We start from the raw sequence: 24,952 nt of genomic DNA, 5'->3' as shown, positions 1-24,952 counted from the left end.
TTTGAATTTGGACAGAATGACAGTTAAAGGCACATTTGTTCTATTTTGTACATCAGAGAAATGAGACTCAAAAAAAAAAAAAAGGTGGGTGTCTGGGCATGGTGGCTCACACCTATAATCCCAGCGCTTTGGGAGGCTGAGGCAAGAACACTGCTTGAGGCCAGGGTTTCAAGACCAGCCTGGGCAACCTAGCAAGACCCCATCTCTACAATTTTTTTTTAAATTTAAAAGTGGCTTATGAGTATTATATACCAAACAAGAGTGAAAATACAGTTGGTTAGAGATATGAAGACTGTTGGAGAGACAATTATGGTTTTCAGTGAGAAAGGACATGTTGGTTCAGGTGGTCAAAGAATGTTTAAGGGAAGGCTTAGTAAAAAGACCAGGTAGACTTAGAAGGATATGCAGAATTTGAGTGTGTGATAGCCACATGGGGAGGGGATTTCATTGAGTAGACAGACCAGTAGAGATTGTATAATAGAGACATGGATGCTGATGCTGTAAAGGAAAGACTGGAACTAGACTGTGGAAGGCCTGCAGTGAGTCACTGGTCTATTTGTCAGAGATGTTCAAACCTCAGACAACATATTTTTTTATTTTTTCTCTCAGTTTAACTTTTGGTGGGTGAGAACATGATGAGACTACTGTTCAACCATTTTTCAGTAAAAGAAACTACAAGCTTTCAGAATAATGACAACCTACTCAGTGAATGATTGGAGGGTACACGAGTGTTCTTGAGGTAGTGGGAGGGAATAAGTATTCATGGGACGGAGTACTGGTTTTTAAATTTTACAATTGTTATGTTTAAGTGACTATCTTAATCTAATGCTGTACATTCTAGCACTGGGAGCAAAACTGAGGTGTCCAGGTGGAAGTTGTACCCCAGGATTAAAGAAAATAGGAAGCCTCAAAGTGAGCTGTGAGGAGTTCCTGCTGATGGGCCTTCGTTATCAGCATCTGGATCCCCCTTCACCCAACATTGATTATATCTCCATCCAGCTGGACCTCACAGATACCAGGAGTAAAATCGTGTACAAGGTAGAGTTTGGGGTTATGTGTGAATGCCTGCAGGATTCACAGTAAGAGAGCCAGTTACACGGGGCTACTCATGCTGGCCCCCATGCCAGGGAGAGTTCCTGTGCTTTTGGGGGTGAAACTGCCAGTGACTCATTGGAACTGCAGGCTTATTGGTTCTGCTAGTAAGTGCTTAAAACAGTAGCTTTTGTATAAAATTTCCCTTCTCTGGTTTTCTGCTAGGTCCACCATCACTACGGCAACTTGGGAAGCACTGGGGCTAGTTACGTGCTAACCTTCTTCCTCCTTTACCTCCAATACTCTTCAGCTTGTCATTTGACCTTTTGTAACACCTTCTCTTTGATGCTTCCTTTTGTCCCTCTTGAAATCAGGGGGTCCACTCTGCAAGGTCACAGCAAACTAGAGGGGAGGAAAATCTCAGTCCCATGTTTATATTTGTCACAGATTGGTCACTCTTCCAGGCTTTGGAATGAACGGCTGGCTCATCAAGGAGACAGGCTCCCAAAGACCTCCTGCATCTTCCAATCCCTTTTAATTCTCTTGTCTTTCCTCCTGTTGATCCTTATATATTGAAATAATGACAGAAAGTGGATTCCATTTATTCAAAATATTGAACTTGCAGTGCTGCTGATTCATGAACTCTATAATTTGTTTATTGGAGAAACCGGGGAAACTGTGTACCTGCTGAAACAGCTGAGATTTCTTGCTGAGGAAAGATGATCCAAGATGATGTTCGGAAATACTTCTATCTTTCACAAACTGGCTTCTCACTGGGATTTCTCCTAAGGGGCCCAGTCAAATATTGAACATTATTACCCCAAGGAATTTATATAACAAGAAATCATAAAGAAATGATAAAACAAAATCATAGAATTAAGATCTGGAAAAAAACTCTGAGGCAGACTAGTCAAATTGATCAGGTAAATCCCTTGGGTAGCTTTTCAAGGATAAATTTCTGAGTCCAACTGATAGTTAAGAGCATGGACACCGGGCCCAGACCGCCTGGGTTCAAACATCCACTTAACTAGCTGTGTGACTTTTGGTCTCATTTTCTTCAACTTAAAGTAGGTTAATAGTACCTATTTCTTACAGTAACTGAGAGGATTAAATGAGAAAATGCTTATTACGTGCTTGACATAAAACCTGGCACATAGTAGCACTATGCATACTGCTGGTTTTAAAAGTCACCCGGTAAAAAACTCATTAGCCAGGTTTGCAAACCCAGGCTGGGTTTAGCTCAAGCTTCCTATTTTATAGTGGTGGCTCCGAGCCGTGACATACCTTGTTCATACAGACCTAAACACGAGGTCTATAGACAACCAGTAGATGCTTTCTGTTTGTTTTAACACAAAACTCCTTTCATTTTTAAAGATTTCTTATATCCATTGAAAAAATTGAAGCCATTTTTCTTTTTCACCGAATTTTCTCATTTTTTTCTTACTATATTGAATAGGGCTTTATTTGTTTGTATTTTAAAATCTATTTTTGTTGGGAATTTATTCCTTTACCTTCTTGCTTTGTTTATCATTAAGCTATTCCATAGCTTATTTGGCATGTCATAAAACAGATTCATTTATGAATATAAAAGTAATAGGCTCACTGCAGCGAATATTAAAAAAACACAGAAAGCAAGATAAGAAGAAAATAAATATAGCTTTATTTCTACTATTTTTACATACACACACATGTGCACGAATGCATGCCAGAGTTGGTTTTGTTTTATGGAATCACACTTACACTACCTGTGAAGTTTTATATCTTGTTCTTTTGTTATTTTTGTGGTTGTACAGGCAATTCTCATCAAGTGACGAAACGACCCTTCATTCATAATGTCTTCTAGATTTTTAAAGGTCTTCTTCCTTACATTTGCCTTTTTAATCTACCTGAAATAAAATTTTATTATATGATGAAGTACAAGGAACAGTTTTTTCCAAATAGCTCAAATTTTCAACACTATTCATTGAACAATTAACTTGTTTCCCAATTGATTTTAGATGATCTTCTGTTGTATAGAAGGATATAACTTATACAATGTGAAGGCTAGCTCTTTTATTTCTTAGATTTGCCTACTTATTCTTTGTCAGTCTCATATTATTCTAAACGTAACAGGCCTATAATTATCTTACAAGCAAGTTCTTCCTTATCACTTCTCTTCAAAATTTTCATAGTCATTCTCACCTAGACTTAGTTCCAAATAACTATAATTAAATGGTTTATGTTAGTTTCAAAGAAAAAGCCCCTAAGGATTTTTATCAGTATCCAGTTAGAACTATAAATTATTTGGGGAAAATTAGAATAATGGAACATTTACCATATTGAATCTTTTCATCCAGAAATGAAGTATCTCACTTCATTTGGACAAAGGTTCTTTTATATATTTCTGTAAAGTTCATAGTTTCCTTCACGTAAGTTGAGCATACTTATTAAGTCCAGTCCTAGGCACTTTGTTTTTGTGAACCTATTGTGAATAGAATATTTTTCTCCCATGATATCTTCTCATTGGTTATTGATGACAAACAGAAAAGCTATTTTTGGAATAATTTTCTTTTATCTGGCTTCTTTCCTGAATTCAATTATTTTAAGAAATTCTCAATTATTTGGGCTTTTAAAGACCATAATTATATCTTTCACTAATGATGATAATTTTGTTCTTTCTTTTTCTGTAATTATTATTCTTATTTTTGCTCTATTCCCCACTGGTTTGAGAAGAACAATATTAAATATAATGTTATTTATAAGAATCTTTGTCTTATATTTTTTACTCATATCAACTGCCCACATTGAATTCATCTTTGAAATTATGTGGTCTCTCTGCTTTCTCCATTAATGATCAATTTGTATTACCCTTTTCTTTTTCATCTTTCTATGTAATTTTATTTTAAGTGCTTTTCTTGTAAGGTACATATAATTGGACATTTTTATTGAATTTCAGAATATTTGTCTTGAATAAGGCAATATAAACTTTATATTTGTGGGAGTAACAGATACACTTTTTTCTCTCGTTTTATGCTTTCTTGTGAATTAAAAAAATGGTCTTGCAAAATAGATCACGTTTTCTTTGCCTTTATCTTTATTTATTTGACAATTCCTTATCACACTTTATGTTTTATTTGGATTTAATTCTAAACTTAAAAATATTCTTAAGCCTGTATTTGTAATATATACAGTCAAAAAATGAAGTGAGCTCTCTTGGCTCCTTCCTATGTATGATGATAATGGATCCAAGTGATCCTTTCTCGTGGCAATTGCTTTGTTTATATAATTTGCAATTTCAGTTCTAGCATATGATTGTTATACTTTATTATAAGCAGTAAGCTCTTTCATCATTTGTATCCACTTTATTAACATGTTTAAGATAACGTACTTATTTAGACTTAACTCTAGACTCAATTGGTCTTCGCGTGAAGCACCAGTCCTTCTAAATCACAATTTACCCCTCTTGAGTTTTCTAATTATACATCTTCAAATAATATTTTTTCCCAGTGACACATGAAGAGTAGATACTCTAAACCCTGGGACATCTCAGCATATCATTTACCTGCCTTCATCAACCATGCAGTGGGAAGGGAGGGGGTTGATTGTCTTCTCCTCTGTTCCTCTCTTGCAATTCTCTCTTCTCTGCACATTGCTGGTTAGTTTCTTAATTTTCAGGCTGGTGGCAGGGGTGGTTTCGGGGAATGGGAGAGAGGGATCTTATTTGATCAGGCACTGATGACATATGATTTGATGCTGTCTGAGCCTGGTAGATGTCTCAAGCTGCATCTTTGTCTTAGGGACAAATTCATGGTTTCTCTGGAGAGCCCCATTGGTCTATCACTCATCGCTCTCTTAAGAGGATGTATTTCTAGCCTGAATGATCACTTGTGATTTCTCCTGCAGCTCCTAGGATTTGATTCCATGTCCAGCATTTTCTTACTGGATTTTTGTCCTCTCAAGAGTACTCTCTGAAGTTCAGGGTCCAGGAGACCTCAGACCAGCCCTCTGCCCACTTGGCCCATATCTGGGAACATTTACATGTCCCTTGCTGCCACAAACGAGAACAAACTGATTCTGGCACAGCCATCATCATTTTTCTGCTTCCAGCCACTTAACTTCCTCAGATATGAGCCCTGTGTCAACTCTCTGTGTGTGTTTCAACTGCAAGAAACACATTTTAAGGGACAGGAGATATGGCATTGCTCTGCTTTTCCTGCTCCATGCCAACGTGTGATGTTAAAGGTCAGGAGAGTGACTGAGCACAACACAGCAAAGCACTCCTCTCTCCTAATCAATCTTTTTCTTACCTTTCTCAGTCTTTTTATATTCTTATGTGGGCAAGAAAGTTCTGGAGTCTGGAACTAGTTCCAGACAACTTGCTGTGTAAATTCTGCATATTTTACTACCTGTCTTACATTCAGTTGCAAATCTAATATATTTTATTGGAATTTTAGCATTCTGTTATACACAGATTACAACTCCTAGCCCAATGGCCAGTGTTTATCAGTATGGGAGCCTGGTTCTCTCAGCAATGGGATAGATCAAATCCTATGAGAACTAGCATCTACTGCTATGAGGATTCTTTTCTTTACAAAGTCTCACTCTCTTGCTCAGGCTGAAATGCTGTGGCGTGATCAGAGCTCACCATAACTTCAATCCCCTGGCTTAAGTGATCTTCCTGCTTCAGTCAATTGAGTAATTGACTATAGGTGTGCACTACCGTGCCTGACTAATTTTATTATTTTTACTTTTTTTGTAGAGATAGAGTCTCGCTCTGTTGCCCAGGCTGGTCTCAAACTCCTGGCATCAAGCAATCCTCCTGCCTCGGCCTCCCAGAATGCTGGGATTGCAGGCATGAGCTACCACACCTCGCCCTGTGAGGATTCTTTCTGCCCATAGCACTTGTTGAGCTCTTAGATCTTGTGGTACAGTTTCGTGATTTCTTTGGAGGGTCTCTTGCTCATAGTGCTCTCGTTTTGGAGGATGCTTGCCTAGCCTCAGTGCTCACTTGCAATGCCCAATGCCCAACCCTTGCTTGGAGATCCAGGATCTTAACTAAGCAGACAACCAAGTAACTATTCTTCATTTGCATGAGAACCAAATCATAAAGACATATTTCCTTCATCCTTCTCCTGCCCCCTTTAAAATTACATGACAGGAGGTGAGGCAGGTGGCTGGAGAAGGTTGTTGATGCCAGACTGCTAAGTGCCTACTTTGGCTATTTCATTTGTCCTCACTTGATACTTGGGAGTCTAGTATTAATATTTTCATTTACAGCTGGAAAGAAAATGAGAATGAAGAGTTTAGTAACTTGTGTGAAGTCACACAAATTAAAAGTGTTGGATGATAAACACAGTTCCTTCTGATGCCAAAGTAGGTGCTCCCTTCTTCACCTGGCTGCATGTAAGAGTCACCAGGGAGCTCGAGAAATACTGGTTTTCTGGTCCCCTTTTTGGAACAATTAAACAAGAACCTCTGGAGACGGATCCTAGGTACCAGCGTGTGTTTAAAGCTCCCCAGGTGATTCCAATATGCACCCAGCTTCAGGTCACCGCTAGATGCTAGGCTGTGGCTGTATTAAATATTAGGCTATTAGCTCTGTATTATATCACCTCATTCATATTATTTCCTCCTTTATATTTTCTCTGTCCTTCAAAAGTCAGAGAGTGCGTGGCTGCCTGTCTATATCCGAGCTGGAATTCCGAATCAGATTCCAAAGGCTGCATTCATGGCCATGTTTATTCTGGAAGTGGATCAGTTCATCCTGACCTCCTTGACTACATCAGTTCTGGACTGTGAAGAAGATGAGACCCCTAAACACTTGCTGGTGTTCAACATTACTAAAGCCCCGCTCCAGGGCTATGTGACTCACCTGTTGGATCACACCAGACCAATCTCCTCATTCACCTGGAAAGATCTCAGTGACATGCAGATCGCCTATCAGCCACCAAACTGCAGTCATTCTGAGAGGAGACATGATGAGGTAAGAAGGAGAGACAAAACTTTCAGCCTAGAGAAGTCACATGGTTATTTAAGAACCCCCTACCCTAAACCCTCAGGTTCCTTTGTACCTTCATTGCCTCAGAAAAGAATCAGTCACTGTAAATCAGGGTGCAAACCAACTGCCCAGAGGAGCCAGGCAGGCGGGGTCAATGAGTAAACCCCACTGAGTGGTACTGTGGCAAACTGAAGAAAGAGCCAGCCCCTCAGGAAGCAGCTGCCACTCAGCTCGCGCCCACCACTGCCCTGCAAAGATACGAGTGTGCCCACTGTTGCTGTAGCACTGATGTGGCAAGAGAAATGGGAAAATGATGCTTTTTTGGTAAAATGCTTAAATTCTTGAATATAGAAAACAATTAAAAATTGTAGTGAAACATATTGTGTTAGCTACCAAATATTTCTGAGGGCCACATTTGACCCAGGGCTCACCAGCTTGAGAACTGCGGCAACCTTCGACAGCCTTCCTGAATCGCAGAGACCATTGAAGTTAGAGATGACTTTTGTATACAATTCTTTTATTTTTAACAAAAATTTTTTGGTGTGTTTCTTTATTTTAATTTTAAGTTCTGGGGTACATGTGCAGAATTGCAGGTGTGTTACATAGGTAAACATGTCCATGGTGGTTTGGTGTACCTATCAACCCATCACCCACGTAGTAAGCCCGGCATGCATTAGCTATTTTTTCTAATATTCTCTCTCTCTCCACCCCTGACCCCGACAGGCTTAGTGTGTGCTGTTCCCCCAAAATATGGAACATTTCATGAATTTGTGTGTCATCCTTGTGCAGGGGCTATGCTAATCTTCTCTGTATCATTCCATTTTTAGTATATGTGCTGCCAAGGCGAGCACACAATTCTTTTATTAATAAATTCTTTTATTTTTTTTTTTTGTGAGAGCTTTTTATGGGAATCCTTAATTTTAATTAATAACACAGACTCAGGATAGGACATTCCATAGTCTTATTTGATAACTAATTTCACAATGAAACGCTGTCCATCAGGAAGGTCCTACTTCTATCTAAATTCCTTTTGCTGCAGGTTCGACTTCTTTCCTCTGGTTTTGTAGTTAGTGGGAGGGGAGGACAGCTGGTTCAAGTCTTCCACATAATAATGCTTCACATGCTTAAAGACCTCCCAGCAACTTGATTCAAACAGGATGGAAATTTTGAATGAGCAGACTGATACAGACTTGAGTTCAGGTTTATTAAGGAAAATAAATATCCCTGGGGTTACCTCTATTGTAATTGAGGCATTTTCAGCGTGTAGCCTCAAGGGGAGACAAAGGACTTCAGGCTGTAAATGCTGTGGTTTGCCTTCTGCTTTTATTTCCCCTCTCATCAGAGTCTGTGGTCCCTACATGCCTTCCCTGTTAGGAAGTAATTTCTCATTGCACATTCAGTCTTACTTCGAGCTCACAAGTAGAGCACTACTTTTCTGGCTGCTTCATGTGTGTAGTTTCTGGCATTGTATAATGTACTCTTAAAGCAGAACCTGTGTGAATGTGTGATTTCTTTCGTTAGACGGTAACTCACCGTTTTTTCAGTGGAGATCACACAGTTTTCAGGTTGTGTGGACTGGAAGCCCTGGGCCAGGGGCCTAACCGAGTGCATGTTTACATTTTACCCCTCCAAAGAAAGACACATCTTGCCCATGTAGTTTCATGTTCAGTCTGTTGCTCTGGCAACCTTGAATCAGTTTCTTTTGTCATTCAGTGTTTGCTGATATAGTGCTGTTTGATTATTTCTCTTATCCTCTCCCACGGACCACATGTTCTTCAAAAGTAGGGAGTATGCCTTGCATTTCTGTGTTATACCTCATTCTTCTCCATCAGCATCTGGTGAATACATACACAGCACGCAATAAAGACCAAAACTTGTCACGTAGCCCCTACTTATTAGTCATGAATTTCATGAAAGCAAATAAAGTTGAGGTATTTAAAAATATGTCTAGTGAAATAGATGTCTCTAGATCAGGGTTTCTTGATAGTAGCCGTACGACAATTGCCATTTTGTATCAGATAATTATTTGTTTGGGAGGTTGTCCTGTGTACAGTAGGATGTTAGTATCCTGGCCTCTACCCACGTGATGACAATAGCATTCTCCCACACACCCACTTCTGAAACCAAAAATGCCTCCAGACGTTCCCAAAACTCCTCTAGGGGGACAACATGACCCCTAGTTGAAAACCACTTCTCTAGATCCTCCACCTTTGAGAGAGATTTAAGTGACTGAATGTGGGAAGGAGTTGGTCTCCTGAGCAAGTGCAGAGACACATCTCCAGCATATTACCATTTTTAGATTAATAACGTCTTTTATGTAGAAGAAAATTTAAAAATACTGTTAAAGTAAGGAGCAAGATCTAGAACCTGAAAAAGTCAAATCAGGTTGTCTAAAATGAGATGTGGGAACCACAGAAACCTGAATCCCCCTTTGCCTCTGTGTGTGGCTATACCCCAGAATTAATGCTGTTTTACCCTCTAATGCTTCAGTGTGTGGTTCCTTTGCCTCTGTTTGTTTATAGGTAGAATTGGAGGTATATGACTTCTTCTTTGAAAGGAGTGCACCTATGACAGTCCACATCTCCATCAGAACAGCAGACACAAATGCCCCCCGTGTATCCTGGAATACAGGTAAAGCTCAATATGAGGCATAAAGCAACATAGCCCTGAAGGGAATACAAGAAAGATGGGTCAGGAAAGAAAGGTAGTTTTATGCCTATGTCATACATGAGGCAACTGAAACCCAGACAGATGAAGGGCATCAGATTGTAGCTTTTGTCGTTGTTTTTTTATTCCTCCTGGCAGCGTGAGAAATTTAAATCCAGGATTTCTGTGTCCTGCGGCCAAGTTCTTTCTTCTGCTGGAGATAAGACAGAGGGACACTCTGCAACTGAATGAAGCAAAAACGTGACTGTGTGTAATATTGAGCTGTAGTGGGACTGAAATCTCCAGCTCAGATTGTTACAAGGGACTGGAGAAAGGTTTAGCTTTTGTAATCCATATTTTTATGTTGGGCGACATGGAAACTGAAAAAGATAAATAAGAGCTTTAACTGCTTTAAAATATGGCTTTCTATGCCATATTTACTTCTGAGTGGACTTATGTGATGTATATATGTTCACCAGATGTAAATGTGGAATGTAAATGGAAATCTTTTCCTTTCTCACTGATCCCATCAATACCATTTGAAACATACTTAAAAGCAGTGATGGTAGACTGTATTAAGGGAAGAATGTCTGTGTCTGATTTAAATCCTCAGGTAGCAGCTTAAATAAGCTGCCTTGTGTGTGTACACATAGGTATGTGTTTGTATGTATGTGAGTTTCAGTAGAGATAGAGAACATCAGGTGAGCAGCCTTGATTTATAATTCTGGCTCTACATCCTATTCGATCTCTGTCAGGGGGGTAATGAGAGAAAAGACGGAATCAGTAACCTAAACTTTAGGAATAGTCACATATTGCGTGGACTCCTGCTTGAGTGTAGAGATGGAATTGTCTGTACGTGTATGTGTGATTGGTGACACCCAGGTTTGTTCAATGTCATTTTGGCTGCTTTGAACATCAGAATCCTTTTTAAAATAAACATTTGTTTATTAGGAACTTGATCTGTGCCATTGTTGAAATTTGGAGAATATATTACATTTAAAATTATTTATTATTTCACCATGCAGATATAACCAATGTTAATATTTTGCTGTATATATTTCTAGGCTTCTCGATTGTTCCTCTGCTGTGCTCCGTGATGCCTTGTCCTGTGCACTCCTGGCTTCCAAACCCTTATTGTATTGCCAGTCATAGAGATTCTTCTTATGCACCCCTCCCTCCCTCCCTTCCTTCCTCCCTTCCTTCCTTTTCTTTCTCCCTCTCCTTTATATATGTATTAGCCCAGTTTCCCTAGAAAACAGACCCTGAGGCAGATCAGATGTACTAACCCTATACTGAAAGCAAGAGTAAGGGGAGAAGCAAATAAAAAGGTGGCATAGCTGAGCTGGTCACAGTTTTACAGTAAGATAAAGCAGATTGGTCTGTAGTGTTGATGTCTCCAGGAAGAAGATGCAACCACTGTGTCTGGGAAGAGTTGGAAGTGGGGTGGGGAAAAGGTCAACAATCTATTAATGGTCAGTTCTTTCCCATTTCCTGTCTTTAATGGCTTAAAGTTTACTTCAGTGGCTGTTAACTCCCCACATGCCCAGAGGGTGGTATCTGGCCCTTCTTAGCAGCCATAGAACATATTCCCTGGGTCCCCTGGTGCAGGGCCTGATAAGCCACAAGATTGGTCCTGCCGCCACCAGAGGGCAGTGGAGGTAGCCGGCTGCATCAGAAGATGAGGCAGTGGTGGCAGGAGGGCTTTACAATTTTGGAAACTGGGAATCCTCATGGGGCGGCTGCAGCTAGAGAACAGTCAGTTGGTCGAGGCCGGAGTGGTGGGTGAACCTGGCGGATGTGAGAGAAGCATAGGATAGGTCCAGCAGCATGCTACCTTGCAATTCTACCAGCTTGCTCTGCTCCCTTTCAGGATTCTCTGTAATCTGTTGTAATATTGGAGTCAATAGTACTAAAAATAAAAATAGTACTAAAAATAAAAGCTACATTCCAGTTTCTTGAAAAGCTTTTAAAGATGCAATATTCAGATGGTTTCATGAGTGGAAATTCATTCATCTTTTCTTAAGCAGGCACGTTGGCATGTCACAGAACTTGCCAGTACCCTTTTCTTATCTTTTTTTTTTTTTTTTTTTAAGTTCTGGGATACGTGTGCTGAACGTGCAGGTTTGTTACCTAGGTGCACATGTGCCATGGTGGTTTGCTACATCTATCAACATGTCATCTAGGTTTTAAGCTCCACGTGCATTAGGTATTTATCCTAATGCTCTCTCTCCCCTTTCCCCCATACCCCAGAACAGGTCCCATTGTGTGATGTTCCCCTCCCTGTGTTCATGTGTTCTCATTGTTCAGCTCCCACTTGTGAGTGAGAACATGTGGTGTTTGGTTTACTGTTCCCGTGTTAGTTTGCTGAGGATGATGGTTTCCAGCTTCATCCATGTCCCTGCAAAGGACATGAACTCACTATTTTTTACACTGCATAGTATTCCATGGTCCAATGTGCACATTTTCTTTATCCAGTCTATCATGCCAAAACCCTTTTCTCCTTTCTTTCACAGGTCTGAATCTCCTTGAGGGGCAGTCTCGAGCCATCACTTGGGAACAGTTTCAAGTTGTCGACAATGACGACATTGGTGCAGTCCGGCTGGTCACTGTTGGTGGCCTGCAGCATGGATGGCTGACTTTAAGAGGTGAATGATCCAACTTGGTAACCTAGCAAAGAATCCAAAAGTATTTTCTTCAAAAGTACACGTATTTAACAGATATATGTAGCATCTCTTGGGCCCCATTTCTCAATGAAATTGTCAAATGCAGAAGATCTGGAGATCTTGAAACCATTGACTTTTGTGTTCAAGTGCTCAGATCAATGTCTAACCATTTATGAACAGTACCTTGTGCGTGGCTCATTGTTTAAACTTCAGTTTTGCTTTCTGGATGCCATGCAGGACTCCTTCTAAGTATACTCCTTAACTAGTTATTTTTTTCCCAGTTGGGGGACAAAATGTTTTTTATTTCTCTGCTTCAAAGAAGCATTTTGAAAAATTAGGCCAAGTGTGGTGGCTCATGCCTGTAATCCCCACATTTTGGGAGACTGAGGCGGATGGATCACCTGAGGTCAGGAGTTCGAGACCAGCCTGACTAATATGGTAAAACCCCGTCTCTACTAAAAATACAAAAATTGGCCAGGCATGGTGGTAGGCGCCTGTAGTCTCAGCTACTTGGGAGGCTGAGACAGGAGAATTGCTTGAATCTGGGCAGCAGAGGTTGCAGTGAGCCAAGATCATGCTGCTGCACTCCAGCCTGGGTGACAAAGCAAGATTCCATCTCAAAAAAAAAAAAAAAAAAAAGAAAGAAAAGAAAAATTAATGCTTAATTAATACTTCAGTAATAATGATGTTGTGTTATTAGTAGTAGTTGTCACGATTTAAAAGAAATAAATTTATAATTCTATGGGATGATAGTTAACAAGGTAATAACCCTAATAAAAGTAATATTTACACTTTATGATAAAATAAGTCATTCCTTATAATGAGCTCAGAGGATTTAATTCGGTTATCTTCTTAGTTTCCCTAACTGTAAAGCAGAAAGATAACTCTCAGGGAAAGTGATCAGGGAATTCTGGAATCAAAAACAAAATAATAAATGTGTGATAAATCCTACTGCTTAATCCCAGGACAGTGGGAGGCCAGTTTAAATCTGGGTATACCAGACGGGTTGGGTGCTCAGTTGTACGTAAGAGAAATCCAAGTGTAGTGGCTTGAAAATTAGTTATTTTCTTCATGTCTTTGAGGCTGGAAGACACAGAAGGAACAATGAAAGAAGTCATGGCATCTAAGTTTGCTCTATTTAACAAGTTTTCCTAGGAGCACAATACAACAATTTCCACTTAGATTTCTTTATCAAACTACGTCACATACAACTCAGTGCAAGCGAGTCGGGAAGTCTGAGTATTTTTAAATGACCGTATTGCTATGCCAAATACAACTAGGATTCTGGTAGTGAGGAGGAAGCATAAAGTGGCTCTTGGGCAAGAAAGCATTAAATTGTTTATTCCTCTAAGGTCTTTAACACAGCCACATGGTATGAAGAGAGTAGTGTGGTGCACCTGCCATTAAGAATTGTAAGTCTCTGGCTGGGCACAGTGGCTCATGCCTGTAATCCCAGCATTTCGGGAGGCTGAGACGGGCAGATCACTTGAGGTCAGGAGTTCGAGACCAGCCTGGCCAGCATGGTGAAACCCCATCTCTACAAAAACACAAAATAGCCCGGTGTGGTGGTGCGTGCCTGAGTCCCAGCTACTCAGGAGGCTGAGGCAAGAGAATCGTTTAAACCCAGGAGGTGGAGGTTGCAATGAGCCAAGATCGCACCACTGCACTCCAACCTGGGAGACAGAGGGAGACTCTGTCTCAAAAGCAAAGCAAAACAAAACCAAACAAAACAAAAAGACAAAAAGAATTGTAAGTCTCTGAAGAAAACAAAGCAATGTTTATTAATACTGTGGAGATGAAATGAAGAGTGGGAGACCATAATGCATTGATGGTCTGGGTTCAGAGGAGATAGAAAATAGTATGACCATTTATTAAGCATTTACTTTGTGACAGATACTGTGCAAAGCATTCTGTATACTTTATCTTGTTTATCTCATATCAACTTTGTGGTATTAGATACTATTATTATTCCCATTTTACAAATGGGTAACCTGAGACTTAGAACAACTGACTTATCTAAGGTAACACACCTAGAAAATGACAGAACTGGGATTTGAACCCAGTCTGTTAGATATCAGAGCTCTGGCTCTTGGTCTTTGAGCCAGTAATTTTCAAATAGGCTTGATAACACTGGTTGTTGCCTCCCTCCCACCCACCCCTGAATTTCTGATTCAGCAGGTCCAGGGTAAGGCCTGAGAAGTTACATTTCTAAAACTTTCTAGATGGTACTGAGGCTGCTGGTTTGAGACCACTCCTCTAAGAACTGCTGCCATGTAGGATGGTAGCAATTAGCTGAAGAATAACCAACACTTATTGTAGGCTTACTGTTGCTTAAGTTCTCTCATTCTTGCTGTGGATTATGAGGTAAGTATTTGTATTAGTAAGGGTTCGCTAGAGAAATGAAGCCAACAGAATGTCTATCTATGTATCTATATATATATATCTATCTACCTACCTGCCTACCTACCTACCTATCTATGAGGTGATTTATTATGGGAATTGGCTTATGTAATTGTGGAGGCTGAGAGGTTCCATGTCAGGCCATTGGAGAACCAGGAAAGCCCATGAAGTCATGGGTATTAGTCTGAAGACCCGAGAACCAGGGAAGCTAATGGTGTAACTCCCAGTCCAAAGCCAAAGGCTTGAGAAGCTGGGCAAGGGGAGTGGAGAGGGGTGAGTGTGGTAGGGAAGGTGAAGGGTGGAGGGACAAATGGGGGTGTTAGAGGGTGGCTGGTTTATGTTCCAGAGTTCAAAGGCCCAAGAGCCAGGAGCTCCAGTGTCAGAGGGAAGACGATGGAAGGAAGTCTCAGCTCCAGAAGAGAGAGAATATTCCCCTTTCCTCTTCCTTTTTGTTCTACTCAGTCCCTCAATGGATTGGATGATGCCTGTCCACAATGATAAGCGTGATCTTTTCTCAGTCTCCTGATTCAAATGCTGATCACTTCAAGAAACACCCTCTTCACAGAACCACCCAGCAATAATATTTTACCAGTTGTCTGGGCATTCCTTAGCCCAGTCAAGTTGATGGAAAAAGTTAAAACCATCACAGTAATATTATCCATGTTTTATAGATAAGTTTTATAAATTAAATACCTTGCTCAAATCTGCACAACTGATGAATGTTGGAGCCAGTATTCAAAACTAGATGTGTTGTCCCAGAACCCACTAACAATCTGTAGTTTTTCCAGGTGAGGGAAATGCAGGCTGCACACTTTCCTTAGCAGCCTCTGTTGTATTGATGCTTTCCCCACAGCTGCTGCTTCTGCACTCCCTCGCTCAGTCTGCTCCATCTCTGCTCTCTCCCTCAGGGGGGAAAGGATTTCTCTTCACCGTGGCTGATCTCCAGGCTGGAGTTGTTCGCTATCATCATGATGACAGCGATTCCACCAAAGACTTCGTGGTCTTCCGGATATTTGATGGCTATCACAGCATCCGTCACAAATTCCCCATCAACATCTTGCCCAAAGATGATAGTCCCCCGTTCCTCATAACCAATGTTGTGATTGAACTGGAGGAGGGGCAGACTATCCTGATCCAGGGATCCATGCTGCGAGCTTCAGATGTGGACGCCAGTGATGACTACATCTTCTTCAATATCACGAAACCTCCACAAGCTGGAGAGATCATGAAGAAACCAGGGCCAGGACTGATAGGTAAGTTCTGGATAGTTAAGATCATTTGAATGGAATTCACTCTTATGTGGAGAACCTTTTATGCACCCTTCTGGGTTTGCTGACATTGTGTCAGAGTTTGTGCTAAGGTGAACATCAGTTTTCTGAAGTAAGATAGTATTTTTATTCCCATTTTATAATGAGGAAGCCTGAGATTTAGGAAAGTTAATTTGCTCTATCCAAGGTTGTGCATCTACAGATTTCCAGAGCTAAGCCTCAAAGTAACCACTACTGTATGAAAAATTAAGTCAGCCACGCAAGGTGATAGAACAAATTAGTCTAAAAGGAGATTTTTGGAATATTCTAGATTATTGATAATTTCATGAATAGCATTTGTTTACATTTTGTTGGAATCATTTTGTAACTATTTCTTAAAGTGGGTAGATCCAGAGTTTGACAAAATAGGGATCAAGTAAGTAGTTAGTGTTACTTTGTATATTTGAAATAAGAGTAAGTTTCTTGAAAATATTTTTCTAATGCTAATTTTTCCATATATCAAGACAGATGTAACAACTTTAGTTTTCCTGCTCTATTATTTATTATTTTTCTGCTTTATTATTTATCTTTGATGAAAACATTTAATGCAGATTCCTTGGGGGCATATAATATACTAGACAGATAAGACTTTTGAAGATAAGTCCAATATCATTGTCCCTCGATATTTGATAGGCTTGTACAAAAGTATGTGGTGTTTTATGGACCCAATAGGCTATCCTGTCCCTGGCTTCCTTCAGAGGGATATGTTTAATGGAATCATTTATTATCATCACTTTGGTGGAGAAATCTTTGAAGATTCTTTTCAATTTGTCCTGTGGGACAGCCATGAACCTCCAAATCTTTCAGTGCCACAGGTAAGAGACCGTTTCTGAACACTTTCGCAAAGTCTTGTGCACAGGTATCATTTCTAGGAGATGTGTTTAGAAACCACATGAAAACAGGTTTCAAGTAAGTTTAAAAATTGAAAAACAGGCCGGGCGCGGTGGCTCAAGCCTGTAATCCCAGCACTTTGGGAGGCCGAGATGGGCGGATCACGAGGTCAGGAGATCGAGACCATCCTGGCTAACACGGTGAAACCCCGTCTCTACTAAAAAAATACAAAAAACTAGCCGGGCGATGTGGCGGCGCCTGTAGTCCCAGCTACTCGGGAGGCTGAGGCAGGAGAATGGCGTGAACCCGGGAGGCGGAGCTTGCAGTGAGCTGAGATCCGGCCACTGCACTCCAGCCTGGGTGACAGAGCGAGACTCCTTCTCAAAAAAAAAAAAAAAAAAAAAAAATTGAAAAACAATCGATTAAACAAAATTAAGCAGATTTCTTTGCAATAGGACTACTCAAATGTTTCTTTTTTGAAAGAGTTTTATATATATGTATGTATTCAGTGTTTCCAGGTCATTGAACTATGGGACCCTTTTATGTAGAGCAGCTCACAAAATTTGCTTGTCTCCAGACACTCAAGAAAACATTTATTCTATATGTGGTGATTAAATTATAGGCTCCAGAGTGAGGCTGCCTGAGTTTCCCTCTTGATCTTGACACTGACTGACTGGTCAGCCCATGCCCCAGTTTCCTCGTCTGTAAAGCCGATAATAATAGAACCTTCCTTTAGAGTTATTGTGAAGGTGAGATAATACATATGAAGTACTGAGAACATTTTGGTACATGGGAAACACTCAATAAATACATTAGCTATTACTTATTGTTGTCTTTAAAGATCTAAGAGTCTCTTACTACCACTAGAGGATATAATTTAAATGTGTAGAATGTAGAAATAAGTTTAAGCAAACATTGCCATATAGAAATTACAGAAAGTGGAGTCAGGGTAGTGTCTAGACAACTATAATAGACTCCTTGAAAAGAGAGGCTGGTTGATAATAGAGATTTTAAAAAAGGACAGCTGAAATTAAGTAATCACCTACTGATATGGTTTGGCTGTGTCCCCACCCAAATCTCATCTTGAATTGTAACTCCCACAATTCCCACGTGTCATAGGAGGAACCTGTGGAAGGTAATTGAATCATGGGGGCAGGTTTTCTTGTGCTGTTCTCGTGATAGTGAGTAAGTCTCACGAGATCTGATGGTTTTAAAAACAGGCGTTCCCCCCTGTGCAAATGTGCTCTCTCTCTCTCTCTGTCTTTGCCTGCTGTCGTCCATGTAAGATCGACTTGATCCCTTTTGCTGTAATTGTGAGACCTCCCCAGCCATGTGGAACTATACGTCCATTAAATCTCTTTCTTTTGTAAATTGTCCGGTCTCGGGTATGTCTTTGTCAGCGGTGTGAGAACAGGCTAATACACCTACTATGTACAGTACTTTTTGCTAGGCATTTTGTACCTGTTATCTTGGAAGATAGCCTGTATATGGATCCAAGCAAATCTCCAACCTGTTCTAGAATGACTGCTTAAAGCAAGTGTCCTATTTGTCACATAATGCCTTCCCATAATGTCACAGACACTGACATTAGCTAATGCATAGATGATTGAGCTATTCATCTGTGGCTAAGAAGAGTGTAACAGAAAGAGATGATCAGAAAGAATGATTCCAGAGAGTTCAGAAATGGAAGGCAGTAGGTGATCCCTATTAAGGAATAGAGAATGAATGAGAAAACTCGGTTCATCTGCTCTTTGACTAACAGGTCAATTCCTTTTCAAATAACACCTCCCACTTTTTATCAATGTATTATATGTCATTTCTAGATTAAATTTTTCCTTGAAACCTTAGTTGATTTAATAGTTCAAAATGGTAACAGTTAATAGGATTTACTTCTAAATCTTCTATGTATCCAATCTGAGTTATGTTTCTGAGTAGGATACCATATCACTTTTAGCAGCCTAGGGGCCTTTTTAAAAATGAAAATTTCAGGACTTCTTTTTTATTCTTTTGTTGTTATATATTTTATAAATCATATTCTTCATATACACAAATATAGATGTCAGATTTCTCTGTAATGAAAACTTTAGTGCAACATAATTATTTCTGAATGTGGGCAAATTGGTCAAACTAAACTGTAGATCTAGTTATAAGTTTATTCCCTGTGATGGATAGATTTCTAAAGATGCTTATCATGTTTTTCTCTGCTTTCATCTTCTTAATTTATGTCAGAAGGAGAAAGAGATTGGGGCAGAGGGAGATCTACAAATTTGCTGTCTTCATTAGCCTGTATCTTTGGCCCCTAAATATTTATCCAGTTCAGACTTGTGTCCTACCTCTCTACCTGACATCTTTACGTGTATGTATCATCAGCATTTTAAATTCATTATGACCAAAATACATTTAGCATGTGTCCCTAAAAACTTGCACAAAATAACTAGCTGGAATCTCTGAAGTCATCCCTGACTCCTTTCTCTAATGTCAGCACAACCAATCTGTCAGCAGGTTTACTAAATCTGCTTGATGAGTTTCTCTGATCTAGCTCTACTTCCCCACCTCTTTGCCATTCCTTCAGCTCAACCTTCATCTTTTCTGGACTAGATTATCCTCAGAACCCCTCCCATGGCCTTTTATAAATAGAGGTGATTAACCAAATCCTTATAGTTGCGATGAATTAAAGCTCATTAATATAATAGCAGTATTCTTAGTGAAATTAATCTAGCATCTGTTTTTCCCATTCTCCCTCTTCTGATTGGTGGTAGCTTTGTTTTAGTTCCTCTCCAGACTATGGACTTGCTCTCAGCTATAACATCACCTGTTCCAAGAATCCTCTGACAACCCCATTCCACAAACCCTCAAGCTGGATCAGCTTGTCCTTTTATATGCTCTGGCATCTGTTTACACGTATCTTTGTTGTTGAACTTTCTATAAAGTAAGACCACAATTTCTTTGATTGGATCAACTCTGATCTCCTTGATAGCAGGGACCTGGAATTATTCATTTCAATATTTCTAGACCTAGGTATCTGATTCAGTGTAGACCCTGACGAACTGCTTATTGATCGCAAAATGAGTTCTGGTTCTTTCAACTTTTACTGAAACTGGGAGGAGATAAAACCCAAATATTTGATAGAGACTAGGGAGGGAGTGAGATGGGGAGGTAATAAGCGTAAAGCTTTATACTTCAGAGTTTCTAGAAATAAATATGTGCATGCCAATGAAACAAGTATTGTGTGTGTGTGTGTGTGTGTGTGTGTGCTAGCAAGCATTTTTATATTTAAAGTTCCAATATTATCAGTGAAACTCCAATATTTGAGGAGCTCAAATGATTATCTGGTCTATTTGATGTTTACATTCTCAATCTGGACAAGTATCTAGTCATATCCTACAAATAAAAATAGATTTAAAATATTCAACAAAATTAGTAACTTTCAGCTGCTCAACTAGAAGTCCAGATAAGATGATTACTTGATGGTAGCTTTTGTGATCAGAAGATTCCATGGTTTTGATTTATTTTGACGTAATGGAAGCACAGATGAGCAATATCAATTCTGTCTACAACAATGGCATTCAGAATACGCAATTTGAAAATGATGAGAATTCCTTTTGAAATTGACACACAAAGCAAAACTAAAATATGGTTAAGCTTTTTCTATGACATAAAAAAGGCTAGAACTTCAGCTCAGCCACCTACAAGCTGTGCTCCCTGGGGCAAATCACTTAACCCCTTTGGGGCTCAGGTTTTTTCTCTGAACATTGGGAATAATAACCATGGCTATTAGTAAAGTGCTATCTGGATCACACAAGAAAGCTAGTAGAACAGTGAGTACACAGTACTTAGTAGGTGCTCAATAAATTAATTTCCTGTCTCTATCCTTTCATGACTGTTGCCAAAGTTTACAGCATGTTTATCCATTATGAAGCGTTTCAGTAATTAAAAATTAAATCCAGTTATCAAAATAAATACAATGGCAGTCATTTTTCTATTCTCCTGGAGTCAGTGTCATGATTTTTCCCCCCCAATTATAGGGTTTCACTAATCTACAAAGTTCAGAAATTCTCTGTGGGACCTCCCAGCCATAGTGTGGATCAGTGAGGCTCTACTTAATTGGAAAACTGGATTTAATAAGGAAACAATAGTTATTGTGCCTTCAAAGAGACCATTTTCCATGCTAATTTGTTCTCCAATGTGTTCTTTGTGTAAAAAGAATGTACAGCATGCTTTTTTATACTCCTGTCATAATTTTTGGTGGGCACATTTGTGTGTGTGTGTGTGTGTGTGTGTGTGTGTGTGTGTGTGGTTTTAAGGAGCGGAGAGTTTAATATGCAAGATGGAGAAGAAGGAAGGGAGAATACAGAAGGAAGAATCTCCCCTATACAGAGACAGATGGGGGAGTGGCTCCAAAGCTGAAAGAAGAGGTCCCCAGGTGTGGTGGACACCAGCCAGGTATATATGCAGAGGCTGGAGGAGGCGGTGTCTGATTTGCATAGGGCTCAGGGAATAGGCTTGACCAGGCATGTCATTCACATAGCCCGCAAAAAAGCTGGTCCTCCCACCCTACCTTTTAATATGCAAATGCAGGGCGCCATGATTTCTACACACATGGAGATATGTGGGGGTGGCCATGTTACCAAGAGCATGTGGGCCAGGGGCAAGAAGGCCAAGAGAATTGCCATGTTGGGTGGACCCAGTTTCTAGTAGTTGGCATTTGCATATAAAAAGTTGCCCACCTGGCTCTAAGAGCTGGGGCTTTACAAAAAAATTTTCCGGATATGCTTTAAAAGATGAAAACTACCCAAGGACCCCTTTTCCTCTCTATCTGCCTAAAATAATTTCTTTTTCTTAGTAACGCCTACCACATTCCTCCCTGTGGCGATATCACACTAACGTGGCAGTTAGGGGGTTTTGGGCGAAGACTCTTTCTGGCTACTTCCTACTTAAAAGGGGTGTGGAATGGGGAACAGCAGTTAGGGCTCCTCCTGGGTTGATTTAAGGGTCCTGGGAAGAATGGCATGTCCATGTGTGGTTCAGTTTGCAGGACCATTTACAGTTTGATTGCTTTTAGGCGAGAAGAAACAATTTGAGTTATAGTACTGAAAATACAGCGTACAAGCAAGAGAGGGCTTAATAAAGGGGTTAGCCAATTCCATGAAGAAGACTGGAATTTCTTAAAGAGGGATTGTAGCCACCCAGGGCTGAAGCCGGCATTTCCCCGACCCTGTTAATAATTTTGATTTGATTTTTAAGTACCTGTAGATTTTCATTTCCTTTACTAGGTGTTAATCCAAAAGCAGCAGGTTTCATTTAAAAGTGCATCACTAAACCCAATGAAAAATCCTAGCAGACTTAGTGATAGTAAAACTTTTATGCTTCCTTTTTGTCAGTAACTATTATCCCGGTTATAAGGATAATGATTAAGCAAAATACAACAGCAATGAAAACTCTGTCGGATATTTTAGTTAGAAGGTGCTACCGTGTATAACCCTATTGCAAATACTACAGTGAGGACAGCAGTTCCCACAAGTGTGGTGTGGTAGATAATTTCCATTTAAAATTTTACTTGCCAAGATATAGAATTCCCCTTTGGGGGTCTATGAAGTTCCTTGCTTTTATTTTCCCAAAGAAAGAAAGCTCAGAGTTATGGGCACCTTACTCACTTTCATTACCTGGCAGAATTTGCAAAGTAATTGCCCAGAACCAGCATATTGATTCACATTTTTACATTACCCATCTTTTTTTTTTTTTTTTCTCAGCTGCAGATCACCACTTGATTCACAGGAATAAGCCAGATTAGTCTAAAATGTAGGCAAAAAGTTTAAAAACAATGAGACTAGGATTTAATGACAAATGTGTGATAAGCTTTGGAGCAAAATTTTTCTCTTCAGTCCTCATTTTTGGTAAAAAGTAATTATGAATGAACTTTACTCTTATAGTTGGCCTGATTATTTGCATAAAGTGCAGCAAGAATGGTTATTTTTACATAGGCCTTTTGGATTGGCTTTGATGAAACGCTGTTTCACAAGGAATTTCAGATAAGACTTTTATAGCCAAGCCCAGCCATGGGTTTGTATCCTCTAATACCTGTGAGTTGGGTGATCCTTTCCTCTTGAGGTCCCAAGATACACTCAGAGCTTCCAGACCTATTAGAAAGTGACATTCTTTACTGACCACAGGTCAGGAACCCTGTGTGGGGACTGTATAGACAAGGTAGGAGGCCAGTTCTCCCCAAGGGGCTTTAATTAGCTCTACATGTCAAGCTTGATTCCTTAAAGGGAAACACATCCTTTCAGTCAAAGCCTTGATAAAATAACCGGTTTTCCAATTGTGTCCTGTTGACAAAGAAAAATTGATTCTTACTGCACTGATGCAAACAACTTTATTGCCATAAGAGTACTTATAGATAGTCTACAATTTCTAGAGGAACCAGGCGGAGAAAAATGAACATGCTCCAAATTTTGTTTACAGGAGAATACCTTACTTAATTATTAAAGGCTGTAAATTGTTTAAAATAAGTTTCCTTGACTCTGAAAAACTAAACAAGGATTAGTAGTATTCCAAGCAAAAGTCAAAAAGTTTACTTTAACTTTCTCAGTGCTGTCCACTTACTTAAATTTTGTTTTGCTTGATATTTGTGAACATGTCAGTTTTTTAGGAGTCCCATAGATTCTTCCTCTATTTCAGTGTTACAATCTTCAAAGCTATTAATAACCTGCATTTGAGAACACCTGTTAAAATCCTTAATATAGCTCGATTATAAACCATCTTTTGAGAAGGAACAAAGTAAGACAACAATTGTCTGTGGATGGCAACATTTCCAGGAGAGTTACAGTTAAAAACATGACTGGGAAAGAACTTTATTTATCTTTGTGGTTTACAATAACTTTACCCTTAATTATGATTGATAGCATATACTTAGGCAGTAGAATTTTAGAAAACCCGTACAATTTTTGAACATATATTAGTGTTCACCAAAATGTAACTTAAAGAAGATTGGACATCATTTTGGCAATCTCATGTGACTAAACATGTCAAATAATCCTGTTTACCTCTTTTCTGAATGTTTCAGGGGCCTCTGAACCATCCAAAAAGCCAGGCATCAGGAAGGATAATTTCCAGATTGCCATAAATTATGTTGCCAAAATGATGACTCAAAAGGCAAAAACATTTTATTAGTCTTTACTATGACAAGAAAATTCTGTTTAAAGCTAAATTTTACCCTTGCATTAGTTTATTTTCAAATGAAAACTTATGGATTATTCCATTTTATCTTAATCAATTTAACCATGAGGTGAAATTTTTACAACCTTTTATAACCCTTTTACTAAAGGGCAGAATAGTGTCTTAAGACTGCCTTACTGTGCTTTTATTTCAATGGTTAATGTATGAAAAGACCATATAGATACCATGGAGAAGATGGTGTAGTGCTTCTACCATGCATTTCATTTCGAGGCAAACCAAAGCCAATTGGCTTATTTTGTAATCAGCCCATCCCTGATGGGAGTCTCATCTTTCAGTGTGGGGTTGGGATGTTGCCTTATTTTCCAGGTGGCTAAGAGCATGCTTGTCTGATTTATAACTACTATTAGCCATCCCTTACAGTGTATTTTCTACCTAGTTATTACCAAAGCTCTCTCATAATGCGAAGTAATTTCTGATACTCCCAAAACTCAAACCATCAGATAACACAATGCAAAACAGAACAGAGCCTTTGATTTTGAGAGGGATAATTTCCTTTTAATTCCTGGGGTTTTATGAGGAAAACACAGGGTTGTTTTTATTTATTTATTTGTTTATTTTTTCCCAAAACAAGGTCTGTGGCACCTCCTCTGTTTTTCTCAAGGAGTCCCATGCTACCAGAAGTTATCTTAGAGCCTTTCAGGCATGCATTAAGAGTGATAAGACAAAAAATGGAGAAAAATAACTCAGTTGACTGAGAAGAAAAGAGCCTTTTTCCAGAAAAGCAACATCCAAAAAAAAAAAAGAAAAACATAAAGGCCTTTTAAATATACCTATAACTTGAATATCCACTCTTAATTAAGCTGAGCACTCTTTAAGAAAATCCTTTTAAATCCCTTGTTACTTGACTTTAGCTACACCAA

General features: G+C 39.4%; 1 protein-coding gene and 1 non-coding gene across 8 annotated transcripts in view; one reads left to right on the top strand and one right to left on the bottom strand.

The window, feature by feature from the left end:
* The window catches only part of FREM1 (FRAS1 related extracellular matrix 1), a 169,250-nt gene that overhangs the window by 45,154 nt on the left and 99,144 nt on the right, over positions 1-24,952 (top strand). For 4 of the 7 annotated variants that reach the window (XM_033237386.1, XM_033237385.1, XM_033237388.1 and 1 more), the window contains exons 5-10: positions 842-1,038; positions 6,671-6,994; positions 9,532-9,640; positions 12,169-12,300; positions 15,627-15,971; positions 16,698-16,840. In XM_033237386.1, the coding sequence (XP_033093277.1) occupies positions 842-1,038; positions 6,671-6,994; positions 9,532-9,640; positions 12,169-12,300; positions 15,627-15,971; positions 16,698-16,840 (1,250 nt within the window). Of the gene's footprint in view, positions 1-841; positions 1,039-6,670; positions 6,995-9,531; positions 9,641-9,814; positions 10,610-12,168; positions 12,301-15,626; positions 15,972-16,697; positions 16,841-24,952 lie in introns of those variants that run through there. The other 3 variants (XM_033237393.1, XM_033237392.1, XM_033237391.1) reach the window with 1 other exon arrangement.
* LOC117099541 lies at positions 7,754-7,860 on the bottom strand. Its single transcript, XR_004443867.1, has one exon. It is a non-coding gene; the product is annotated as a U6 spliceosomal RNA (small nuclear RNA).

Source organism: Trachypithecus francoisi, unplaced genomic scaffold (genome assembly GCF_009764315.1).
Source record: "Trachypithecus francoisi isolate TF-2019V2 unplaced genomic scaffold, Tfra_2.0 Lachesis_group16, whole genome shotgun sequence".
Classification (NCBI taxonomy): domain Eukaryota; kingdom Metazoa; phylum Chordata; class Mammalia; order Primates; family Cercopithecidae; genus Trachypithecus; species Trachypithecus francoisi.
Note: the sequence above shows the minus strand (reverse complement) of the source record. Positions and strands in the feature narration are given on the sequence as shown.